The sequence below is a fragment of the Cyprinodon tularosa genome, unplaced genomic scaffold (assembly GCF_016077235.1).
Source record: "Cyprinodon tularosa strain WSP-4 unplaced genomic scaffold, ASM1607723v1 ctg161, whole genome shotgun sequence".
NCBI lineage: Eukaryota > Metazoa > Chordata > Actinopteri > Cyprinodontiformes > Cyprinodontidae > Cyprinodon > Cyprinodon tularosa.
This window is the reverse complement of record NW_024038449.1, coordinates 165,956-178,374: the sequence shown is the minus strand read 5'-3', so window position 1 is coordinate 178,374 and position 12,419 is coordinate 165,956. Positions and strand designations below refer to the sequence as shown.

The 12,419-nt window shown below is 36.4% G+C and overlaps 1 protein-coding gene across 1 annotated transcript in view; it reads right to left on the bottom strand.

Annotated features, from left to right (window-relative positions):
• nhlrc2 (NHL repeat containing 2) overlaps positions 1 to 12,264 on the bottom strand; it is a 33,490-nt gene extending 21,226 nt beyond the window's left edge. The window contains exons 1-2 of the mRNA XM_038280571.1: positions 12,102 to 12,264; positions 8,505 to 8,657 (exon numbers count right to left, since the gene is read on the bottom strand). Of these exons, the coding sequence (XP_038136499.1) occupies positions 8,505 to 8,657; positions 12,102 to 12,264 (316 nt within the window). The remainder of the gene's footprint in view (positions 1 to 8,504; positions 8,658 to 12,101) is intronic.
• Between the last annotated feature and the right edge of the window lie 155 nt (positions 12,265 to 12,419).

Sequence of the window (12,419 nt, the reverse complement as noted above, 5' to 3'; positions counted from 1 at the left end):
TGATGCTGGTTTGAGCTAAAAATCTGTCTGCGAGGGTCAAACTCTCACAGGAAATACTTCAAACAGGTTCCCTTCCTGTCTCTTAACCAGAGTTGGACAATTAACTCAAACACATCCCTTTTTTGTACAGTTTTCCCACATTTAAAACTCATATAATTCTTTGTAAAGACGTGAGAAATCTACCTTGTCAACAGGAGCATGCACTAAAAGTTTTTTGTGGTGCACCAAGATAATGTCAGTATTTCTTTTCTTTATTTAGATGCTTTGTCTTCATATAGGCATCTGTATAAGCATCATTACACAATTTAAAATGGTAAACATCATTAAAGTAGAATAAATTAGATTACTTTAGAGGGGAAATGTCACCACAAGGGTATAACTATTAACTTTCCCAAAATATGCCTCATCAACGAGTAATTTTAAATGTACTGTTTGACATGGAAAAATGGTTGTAGACATGCTGCTATTAAAAACAGGAATTAAAGACCATATATGGAATTTACATGCATTTAAGGCCCCAATATGCACAAGTATGTGGGGGGAATAAATGTTTTCATAATAAAGTTTTTCTTTTTTTGCAGGGATATGTCAAAGTGATATTTGGCAGCAGGTACTTTGCTGCAAAGATTGTCTGTGCAGAAAAGGGAGAGAAATCTGAGAAAATAACCAGAGGAACAGGAAAGACTTCCTGACTTAACAGAAACACACTTGTTTATCCTGTTTGTCCGGGATTGACAGACAAAAACACAGGGAAAATAAACACAAACTTTAAAGGTATTGTGGAGGATTTTTGTGAATTTTTCAAAAGACCCGCCCTCTTCACTTAAAAAAAAAATGCACATGCACAACCCCATACCCGCTCCAGAACATGAACATCTATAACGTGTGCAAGAGCATGCACAAGCACAGTTTCTCCTCTCTCCTCTATTTTTCTACTATGTCAGATTTACCACCGGTAAGTGAAATTGGGGACGAGCACGTAGGACCCCCATACGTAAACATATCCCCAGAATGACTGACAATTAGGAGGACCACTTATTTTATGTTCTACCTGGACGAACATCTTCTACTATACCTTCAAGAGACCAATGATCAATAATCTTTTTTAACCCACTTTTTTTTGCTTTGTACCTCCTCCCACTTGGGGAGATTTTTAAGAAGCATGGCCTGTCTTACCACTTCTACGCTGACTGTCAAATCTTCATGCCTATTGCTAAGAAGGGCCCCTGACACCCCTGCTCGACTGTCTAGGTGACGTCAATACTTGATTAGCCAAGAATTATTTTTAAAGCTGAATGAGGGTAAAACAGAAGTTATGGTTTTTGGATCTGCCCACACAAACTTGGGATCACTCCAAAATTATTTGCGTCCCAAAGTCACCAGCCAGATAGTGATTTTAAATCTGATACAGATCAATGGCGTTTTAAAATGAGGTTTTTATCATCTTTGTCTTTTAACCAAAGTTAAGCCATTTTTATCTTTTAATCTTTTTGAGCAAGTCGTGCATTCACGTTGTATGGACTTCTGCAATGCAATTTATTCAGGCATTTCTGTAGCCACAAGGTACTTTCCTGCTTGCAGTCAGTCCAGAATTTTAAGTGGCACCAAAAAACGTGAACAAATCACGCCAATCCTTGCATCTTTGCACTGTCTCCATGTTAAGTTTAGAATTGATGTTAATATTATTGTTGTTTGTTTTTAAAGTACTTTGCAGACCTCATCCAAATGCATCGTCCCCTGCTTGCTTTAAGGTCTGAGGGCCTGCTCCAAATTGTGACTCCTAGGACAGATCAGAAAACCAGAGGGGACAGAGCGTTCTGCGTTGTCGACCCTAAGCTGTGGAATGCTCTGCCCCTTAATATACGTATGGAGTGTTTTAAATCTCGTATTAAGACTCACTTTTATTCTCTGGCTTTTAGCATTGCGTAAGTTATGTGGTCCCATGTGGCTTTGTATTTATTTTATTGTATTTATTGTTTTAAACTGTTTTATTTATATTTATTGTTTTATACTGACCTTGTTCCAAGTGCAGCAGTTCAGAAATGTTTTGTTGTTTAAATGTGCTATATAAATACAGTGGATTGGATAATCTTATGACCATTTTGCCATATTGACTAGCTTTAGGCCAAACACATTTTTATCTCATCTAAAAAAGGGGGAGTTTGATGCCACTCTGATTATATATCAGAGTTTTAACTTCCTTTTCACATGACAACATGGTCACATAGTCGAACAACTGCCTGTAAACTAAGCTGAACAGTTTTAGTGGTGTGACAGTTGGTGCTGAAACAATGGGCATCATGCAAGAAGCGCTTGCAAGAACAAATTTTTGCTGAGTTTTGCTGTAAATGTTTTATATTTTATAAAAAATGTATGCAATGTTAGACAATGGAGAGTGTGGTAAAGGGTGGAGAGGTACATACAGGAAAGTATGATGCTGTTCTTTCCTCCATCTGTAGTTTTCATTGACTGTTTTCAGAAAAAATGATTGTTCTTTTTAAATTATTTTTATTCTTTTCTTTTATTTTTACTTCTGCACACGGGGCAACCACAGCGTTTAGAGCTTTTGTAATTTATTCCCCACTGCTTACCATTTTACTGGTCCTTTAATTCTGCTGTTCGGCTCACAGTCAGACCTCAATCTGCAAACCTTTAAAGTTTTTCTTCTTCGTCTTTAATGCCTTTTATGGAAAAATCGGGGTGTTAATTTTGCAGATCTACATTTATCGTGCATCACCTTTATGAGGATTATTTACGATCATTTACTGAAGTTAAAAACATTTGTTGAGTCTGATGTGTCGCATTCTTATCAATCCACAGAAGGAGAAAAGTAAGAGAAATTTACAAGGTTATGAAAATGTTGTTACATGAGGCCCATTATTTTCAGAGCTACAATACAGTGGTGAAGTAAAAAAAAATATGAAATCTGATTTATTTCTCAGCATATCGTCATTTTATGAAATTGTTGAATTACAGGTAAAACAGGCTTCCAACAAACGCCTCTTATCTGTATTAGTGCCATTAGGCTAAAACTTGAAACCAATGCTCCCAGACTTTCTGCTGACATCCCAATTTTAAAGGATAATTCCTCACATAAATCATCTTTTAATGACATTATTGTCTTCAGCAACTCTGGCAACCTCTTGATTGTCTCTTTTTCTTTCACACTTTCTGCATATTTCTCAGTTTTGGTCCAGGAAATGACAGAATACTTTGAGATGGAGGCCTAAAAAAATAATAGTTAGAAATAGAAACTGTGATACACCCTAATAAATTTAATCAATTTTCAGTTACAAAAACATTTGCATCTGCAATGCACTAAAATGCACTGAAAACCACCAAAGGCATAATTTGATAGAATGAAAGATGAACTGAAAATAAGAACAGACTGTATGCATTTCTAAATTTGTCAAATATGCAAAGTAAATATACACTGGACACTTGTTTTTAGTTGTTCTAAACTTAAAAAGCCAAACATTTATAGAGCAAATACCTTTCACAGACTCATAGTAGTTAAGTTAAGCTTGGTTTTCACAGAAATAATAATAAAAAAAATAAACTTCAATTGCAGAAAGATTTGAATTGTTGCTTCCTGAGCATTAAGAACCACAGCCTCATACTCTCTGCTTACTTCTGTCTCTTACAACCTTTGCCAAACAGTGTAGCACCAGCGACATATTGTAGTGACAATGGGAGGGTGCGTGAGCGAGCGGACTGTGGGAGTGAATGGACAGGGTGGCTCCCACACCTCACCGACCAGAGCTGCAAACAAAATGTACCCGAATCAGTGCCAAAGATAAGCGCACTGTGCTCTGAGCGCAACCAGGCTCACAGCTCAATTATAACACGGCCGGCGAGATGATCTTTGGAATGAGGTTCCTGCAGGATTTATGAGAGTAAATGAAAGAATTTTCAGCACAGAATAAGGCAGAATTAGTTTCCATTGTCAGTTTAACCTTTAATAACTGCAGCGTGTCTGTGTGTGCTGTGAAGTTTGTTTTCCATATTTATCACACTTTAATTCAAACTGTTTTCTTCAGGGTACATTTTATCCTTAAATTACATCAAAACAGAGAGAGAAATATGGAATAAATGGAGGAAAAGAGGTTATAAAAATATGAAATCTTGAAAACCCTGACTGGATTTCAACTGACTAGTTTAAACTTGTCAAAAAGGAAACAAAAAAAAGACTTCTTTTGTCCTTTTGAATAACTTTATAGAAAGTTTCCTTTATTTTTTTTTATTAATCTAATTTGATTTAACTGTAACTCAAAAGTTTTCATAAAATCAAAATTACATTTTCAACAAAACCAACTTTTTGCAGCTTCAGTCTGCAGGACATTAAAATCTTTAGGCTCAAAAACCTCTAATAAAAGTTGTAAATGGATGCAGCAGCTTAAACCATTCAAGCAGTTGGTATTTTAAGTAGACTGCTATGGAATACAACGATGCACGGTGCTGTAAATGAGCACTGCAGTGACTTCTGCTGCAGCTGGAGATTATTTTTGGCTACCGTCTCTTTACAACTGTGATAAGACCTTCCTGCTCTTGGAGAAGAAGCAGATGGTTGAACTACAATTTCCCTTCCAGGGGGAGCTAACAGAGGCCCTGCTGAGCAAAACGCAACAGCACTTTATCTACTTTTTTAGGTTCCAACACATTTTATATTTTAAGATTCCCTTTTTTTTAATGAGTCTGGTTTTAAATGATCTAAACTGATTTTATGACAGTTTTGGTCATGCAAGTGGAAATGTTTTAACCAATTTATTACCCAGGTATATTTTGGGAGGTTTACCAAAGTTGAAATAAAGTTGTGGTCTGGAAGAGACTCAGAGAAAATAACCAAAACACTGAATTCATTTAAATCAAGGCTAAATATCAACCTGTTTAGAGCTGCCTTTCATTACTATTCCACAAATAAATCCAAAAAAAGCTGCTCTAAACCAATTATCTTACTACAAATGAAACATCTGATCATCATCATGTGTCTGGTTGATGGTTTTTATGATTTTGTTTGATGATCCTGATGTGTTGATAATTTTTGTACTTAATTTATATGTTAAATGATTTTACTGCCTATTTGTTTTGATGTTTTATGATGTAAAGCACCTTGAGTTGCTTGCTCAAATTTGTTATACAAATTGTTTTTTACTTACCTACTATAAGAATATTCTATTAAAGGAATCATCAACTGTAAAAAAAATTTTTTTCATTTAATAACGTATGTGTTGGTTTGGGGCTTCAATTAAAACCGGTTGGAAAATTCAGAGTGTCAAAGTGGCATGTTTTTTTTGTGTGTGTTTTTTAAATGAGGACTTGTGCAAACCAGAAATGAACACCAGAGCGTTCTCTCCCCAAAGTGCCATTTTTAGCCCTTCACTACCCACTCCTCTATTCCACCAAAAGAGGTGATTCCAACCATCAGGGACTCATCTGCTGGCTGCCACTAAGCGTTGCTGCTTGTTTAACATTTTATCTATTGTGTAAGAGATCAGGACACCATGGTAACAAACTACAGCAAACTTCTAATGCTGCTAACGCTATCTCCACATGGACATGCGTGCACACAGGTCAAATTCTCGGAGAGACAAAAGTCTGGAAGAACAGGGGTCTGAGCGAGAGTTATTTACATTTTTTCTTTTCTAGAAATTATTAAACACAAATTAAAAGACAATTTTAGGATTGTATGTATAAAACACCAGGTTATGACTCCTTTAAACGTTTAAATACCTATATATTAGACATGGATATTTCTCTATTAAAGTGATTTTTTTCCTACCCATATTACAATATATCAAATTTAATATTTCCTTTAATCTATTCAGGAATCAGATAAGTTAAAGTAAAGGAAATAATTCATCTTTTTTTTGTTGTTGAGGTTTTTATGTTTTAACTAGTTTTTTTAACAGTATGTTGACAGGAAAGGGGTATGAAATTGGTACTGTAGAGAAACGGATTTGAACCCGAGTCGCCCGCGTTGAGGAATAAGGCCTCCAAAAATGGGTTGTGCGTGTACTAACCTGGCTAAGTCACAAGGTTATGAAAAGAATAGGAAAATATGACCAGAGTAGCCTTTATAGATAAAATATCCCATATAGATAATAATAATAATAATTATGAATCTTCTTAAGGGCCAGGTTTGACAAAGGGGATACATGACCGCGGCTATGGCAGTAAGAAAAAACTGGTACATGTACGCCGTGGACTGGACATGAAATAATGACACACCCTGTCAGATAGACACCCAGTGACACATATTTTCAAACATCACTGAGGTAAATGAACCAATCAGAAATGGTTTCTTTGGATAATCTTATTCCTTTAAAGCCAGTTAAATCACTGCAACCAGCACTGTAACTTTAAAACCCATTCTAAACCCTCCCTTAAGTTAAATAATGTTAAAGTTTAAGTCCTGTTTAGTATTTTTTTTTCATTATAAAAGGTGTTATTAAGAGTTTTATTCAAAGAGCAACCTCTCAGGCAAAAAGAACTGGGAAGAAGCTGCACTTTCAGGAGACAATAGCCTACATTTCAAAATCAATACCAGTTCCTGAAATGTGTGAACAAAACCAATTTTAGCACCTAAAAAGAAAAAAAAAGGCTGTGGGTTTGGGTTCTATAGTCAGCTAGAGTTACAGTACCATAACAGCTATAATGGGAACAATTTATTATAGCGCCGTAGAGAAAGGAGACTTTTGCTGATGAGGCGAGCTGATAGAAAGGCTGAGTGATACTGGTTTGAGTGATGAGGATTTGGGCAGCAGCAGAAGTTACCTCTCAAATAGAGAAGACACAGATACAACAGATTGATGCTGCAAACTTTTCTGAATATTTCAAAAAAAAAAAAAAAAGAGTCCCCCATTGTCTCGGCTTCAGGTACTGCGTACTATGCACTTATGGCTAAAGTGCCGCTTTATGCAGTCGAACCTTCACTAAACTCAGTTGGCAATACTTTGATGCAGGATGTTGATAAACTTCAAACTTTCCTAAACTGCTCCAGGCATCACTGACTGAAAACTGGAAATTAGAAGAAAATGAAATAATTTTATGCTTAATGTATCTCTACCCATAAAAAGCAGCTTCATTGCAGGTTTACAACATAATTGGAGGAAATAAAATCCAGTTTTTGTCATTAAAAAAGCCTACTTCACAAAGGGAGTGTAGCAGTAAAGACATACAATCAATCTATCGGGATAATTTGCAAAATTAAAGATCAATTTTTTTTAAACGGATGCTGACAAAATTAGTAAAGGGCGCCACATATTCCCCAGCAGCAGTAACAAAATTATTCTGGATGCTTTTTCTCCACAAATCTTGATAACAATTGGTTGATTGGTAACAATTTGGGGCGCCGTTGAGAGTAAGAAGAGCAGAGATAATTTTTTTCCTTTCCGTTTTCTAGTTACCTTTTTTACAGGTTATGTACAGTTAACCTAATGTAATGTATAGCGAAGAGGATCAGCTGGCAGAGATGGTGAAAAAAAGAGGAAAATTTGTATAGTATCTCTCCTAAGTTATGTAAAGTATTCTGCTGTTATCTTCCTCCTTAATGAGTCTTGTAAAAAAATGCCTCCTCTGATGTTGTGTTGCTGTTGTGTTTTCTTTTGCTGGTGTGACATAAGCTACAGTGGGTGGGACGTCAGATAAATTTAGCAGCTGGGCTTTGCGTAAAGTTTGAAACTCTGAGGCAAAAGAAGTTCTCAGATCCTGAGGAGTATGCAACAAGCTTCACATTGGGACCTACAGCTCATTACAAAGGATGACACCTCTATTAGACGCTACATCGAGAAATTTGATTATAGAGAAATTAAAATAAAGAGAGATGAGAAAAAAGGACAAAAGTTTTTCAAAAAAAGCGTCAAACTACGAAAACAAAAATCAATATTTTTTTCACTTATTAGAACATCCGTAATATTACCTTCTAGCAGCTCATGTTTGAGTTAAACAGCACATAGATTTTATTTCTCTGTTAATGATACTTTGCAAACAGAGCAGAAAACAGTGTGCAGGTTCACTGCGACAACGAACAACAGTGATTTTGCTCTAAAAAAAAAAATAATAATTCTTAATGATTAATCATCATCACCCATTTTCTGATATAAACATAAAAAACCTCTAGATACAGGACTCTTTAGTTTGTCTATGCATTTGTGTACAGTTTTCAAAGATTTGGAGACTAGGTAAGAAAGAGGGAGCATGTCGTCGAATGCACAGCTAGAAGGGAACTTTTTAATACAACATTAGAAAACAAAACAAACAAAACGTATTTTTTAATTTCACCTTACTGCAATGTCTGCATTCAGCCTATTAGGAACTAATTCGGTCTCATTTGTTGATAGTGAAGTGGGTTTTGTGATCCATTTGCACAATCTTCCTACCTCCTTAATATACCTGTTGCCACGGTTACTTTCTACCCTATTTTATGTTTCAATCACTGCAACTAGGCTATCATATTAATAGGCACTTCACATGGACCTGAAGACACACGGAGAGTCGTTACAGACCTTCAACAGAGTATCTGTTCTCCAGCTGGTGCAGATCCGGGAGGATGTGCATGCAGTTGATGCAGCAGTAAGTGAAAAAGTCCAGCAGCACCACTTTACCGGCCAGTTCCTTGCTCAAAGACAGGGGCGCCTCTGTGTTCAGCCACTCCAAGCCTGGAGGAAATAACAGGAAACAACAAATTATTTACAATTTGAGGAAAAGAAAACATAGATATTGGACTTAAGATTTAAACCAAACATTTACAACTTAATAAATAGACTGTGCTTCAGAAACTTTAAAGAATGAAACCAAAGTAGTAAGTGGTAAGCTTTAGGGCTTAAATGTCAACTTAACTCTTTCCTATGAGGATTTATAAAAGGAGTAAATTCTCTAATAAAATGTCAGTAAAAAGAAAAACTAAAGTAAATAGTTATTTTTCTTTTTTCTATTCTCTTTTGTTTTACATTGTTCTAACTTTTTTGTAGATACTTATCTGATTTTCTATCGTGAAAACATCTTTGATCAATACAAAATATTATCTTTCCGAAACTGACAAACCTCCAGCTGTAAAACCTAACGGTCTATGATTGAATCACACACTCCTTTTGCATCACTATAGCAATGATAAAGCCCTCCCCCCTTTACTGATCCTGGGACAGTCTGTCCTATAGATGCATCTGCTGCTTCACTGGTCCATAACTAACTCACTGTGACTGAAAGCTTGATCTTTTGTCTGCTGGAATTTAGCTGGTGTGATAAGGACAGAGCTGCGGTTGATGGTGAAAGGTAGATTCGGCTACAGCAGTAACACAATGATAAAATCTCACACACTGCAACACTACTAGACTGGATCCTTCATTGTACCATGATGTTTTAAATCACACCTTGCAGTTTGCTTTTCAAAGCAAAAACAACTCACACCCAGAACTGAAACACATGATGGAAAAAATATGCAACTTATCTGAACAATTTTAAGAAAGTTCACTGCGGGGAGTGGCGGTCTAGTGGGCATAGAGCTCGGAATCCTGAGGTTCTGAGTTTGAGCCCCACTTCCACAGACTTAACCCCACACTGCTCCCTGGGCGCCCCATGATGGCAGCCCACTGCTCCCCAAGGAGATGGGTTAAATGCAGAGGTAAAGTTCTCCAATGTGAGATCAATAAAGTTCAATTATCATTATTATTATTAAAAAGAATTACTAGATGAACTGACCGATGCAAAAGTTTAGGAAGGTACTAATTTTGAATCCTACTGTAGTACGCATTGATGTATTTGAGGCTTTTGTACGACTTTAGAGGACCTGAGGGGAAATCCTGCATTGTACAGAATAAAACAAGAGCGACAACAAACATCTACTTTGTGTTATACTGTATGTAAAAGTTGAGCTACTTTCTATGTGACAAAGTTTTCTTTCATCTGTTGCTTTGCTAATGTGACTGAAACTGGCTTAACTCCCAAAAAACCTTCTAATTATACAAATATAGCAATAAAAAACAAGTCATAGCAAAATGTTCCTGCATTTAACCTTTTTACAGATGGCGTAACCCGTGGGAGCAACACATTCTAGCTCTTATGCCACCCTGCCTATCTGGTACTTTAATGATACAATAAAGTGATGAAATATCCTGAATCTTCACTTTCTGAGGAAAGATAAAGCTCACATGTGCTCAAGATCACCACCTGCTGGTGTGATAAGATGAGCACAACATGCTGTAAAGTTATGGTTTCTCCTAACAGCTCAGTAGGACATATGATTTTTTTGTGGCTGGAAAAGTCCAAAAGCAGACACTTTGGAAACCATATTGATCCTAACAAATGGATTCACAGATTAAGAGATATATTTATGCGTTTTATACAATCATTACAGCTCTACTGTTATTAAAACTCCAGTCTGACAACAAATAACATTTCAAATCCTTTTTGCACATATAACAAAACATCAGAAGTTTTATCTTAGAAAAATTTTTTTCTCAAAATGGCAGCAGGACTGTAGAAACCAAGAGACAAATATTGCAGATTCAAAAGTCTTAGGTAATTTCCTGAATTTGCTACTTCCTATATATATGGCATGTTGACAATTTGATTACATGAAACTACAGCTGCTGTGCTTTGAAAACAGTTTTAATCCCACCGGAGGCTTCCACTTTGTCATAACGAATACCACAAATTAAGGTAACGTCACTGTAAATGGTAAGGTACTGGATACATGTAGGCTTTTAACGGTTTAGTACACATTTTTAATAAGCTCAATGTACTCTAATATTTTAATGCTCCTAAGCTAAAATGTAAAGGATAACATTAAACTATGAAATAGTGAAGAAGCTCGTCGCAACTTTGGATGACTTGCAGTTGAAATGTTATAACCTGTGGATAACCATCAGTCATGCATTGCAAACATCTGGCCTTTCTGGAAAGGCCAGATCTCAGCCTTACCAGGAGAGTGGCAGCCCAGTGATTAGGGCATAGAGCTTGGAATCCTGACGTTCTGAGTTTGAGCCCCACTCCCACAGACTGCCACTCTGGGTCTCTGAGCAAAGACCCTTAACCCCTGATAGCTCCCCAGGCGCCCCATGATGGCAGCCCACTGCTCCCCAAGGGGATGGGTTAAATGCAGAGGTACATTTCTACAATGTGAAATCAATAAAGTTCAGTCATTATTATTATAAAATGAGTAATTCCTGAAAGAATAACAAAGGAATTAATGTTTTAAAATGCATATCATGCACAGAAAGGAGATGCAACAGATATGTAGTAAGATGTGACCAAAATTGTCCTTTTTTTGGATGCATTCCAAAAAAAAGTAAAAAAAAAAAAAAAAAAAAAAACCACTGGACTTTGTTTGCAAGATTGAAGACATTTTGCTTTGCATCCAGGAAGCTTTTTCAATTCTAATTGTGAAAAAGTGTGAAAAAGCTTCCTGCGTGGGAAGCAAAACGTCTTCAAACGTGGAAACAAAGTCCAGTGGATTGTTTTGTTGTTGTTTTTTCACTTTTTTTGGAATGACTGTGACCTGGATGACTGACATTCTTCACCAGCACTTTTGGATGCATTATTTTCAGCTAGAGAGGTAAAACATGTTTCCTACTATGAAACATGGTAGAAGCAGCATCCTGCTTTGTGCTATTTACAAAGAAACAAGTAAAACGGATGGTAGATGGAGCTATATACTAAAGAGTCATGGAGGAAAACGTTTTATTTTGTACACCGCTGCCTTCCTTTAACATTAAATATATAAACAGAAAAAATACATAATTTTGTTGTAAATTTTGAAAGGCTGGGCGAATGAAAACTTTTAGGAGTCGACATATATTTGGGCATCAACCTGAAAGAAAGCGGGTAGTAAAACCAAGTTTTAAGGTTGGTCAAAGTTTAGTTTTATGGTTTATTTGCTTCGATGCCTTAGAAGAGATAAGATAGCGAGCTATTTTGAAGCTAATTTTAAAACTTTAATTTTATCTAATACTATTTCTAAACTCGACGGGAGTTGGCTTTTAAATCGTTATTGGGTTTGAGAAAGATGACATAGGAAATGTTGAAGAAAATAACTGTGAGATTCCTGTCAAGCTGTGACAGTGCGCAGGGTTGCTAAGGAAGCTAAAGCTGAAACTGGATCTAACCTGACTGAAAATCCGGTATCTTCAGGTCTTCCTTCTCGTCTATCTTTTTCAAATACTGGTAGACAAGATCTTCTTTTTCTTGTTGTGTGGCAGCTTCATCTAAAGCGTAATCGAGCTGACTTTGGATGGGATACAATGCAGAGAGGCTGCAATGGGACGCCATGATTGCACAAAGAAAAACTACAACAACCTCGAAGACAGGCAGCGACCAATCACAGCAGCTGCTTAACCAGGAAGCCAAATAAGGGCAACGTTAAGATTGAGAAAAGTACTTTCAGTAAAAATAAATAATTCTTTACTCTGTAAAATGTATTTTAT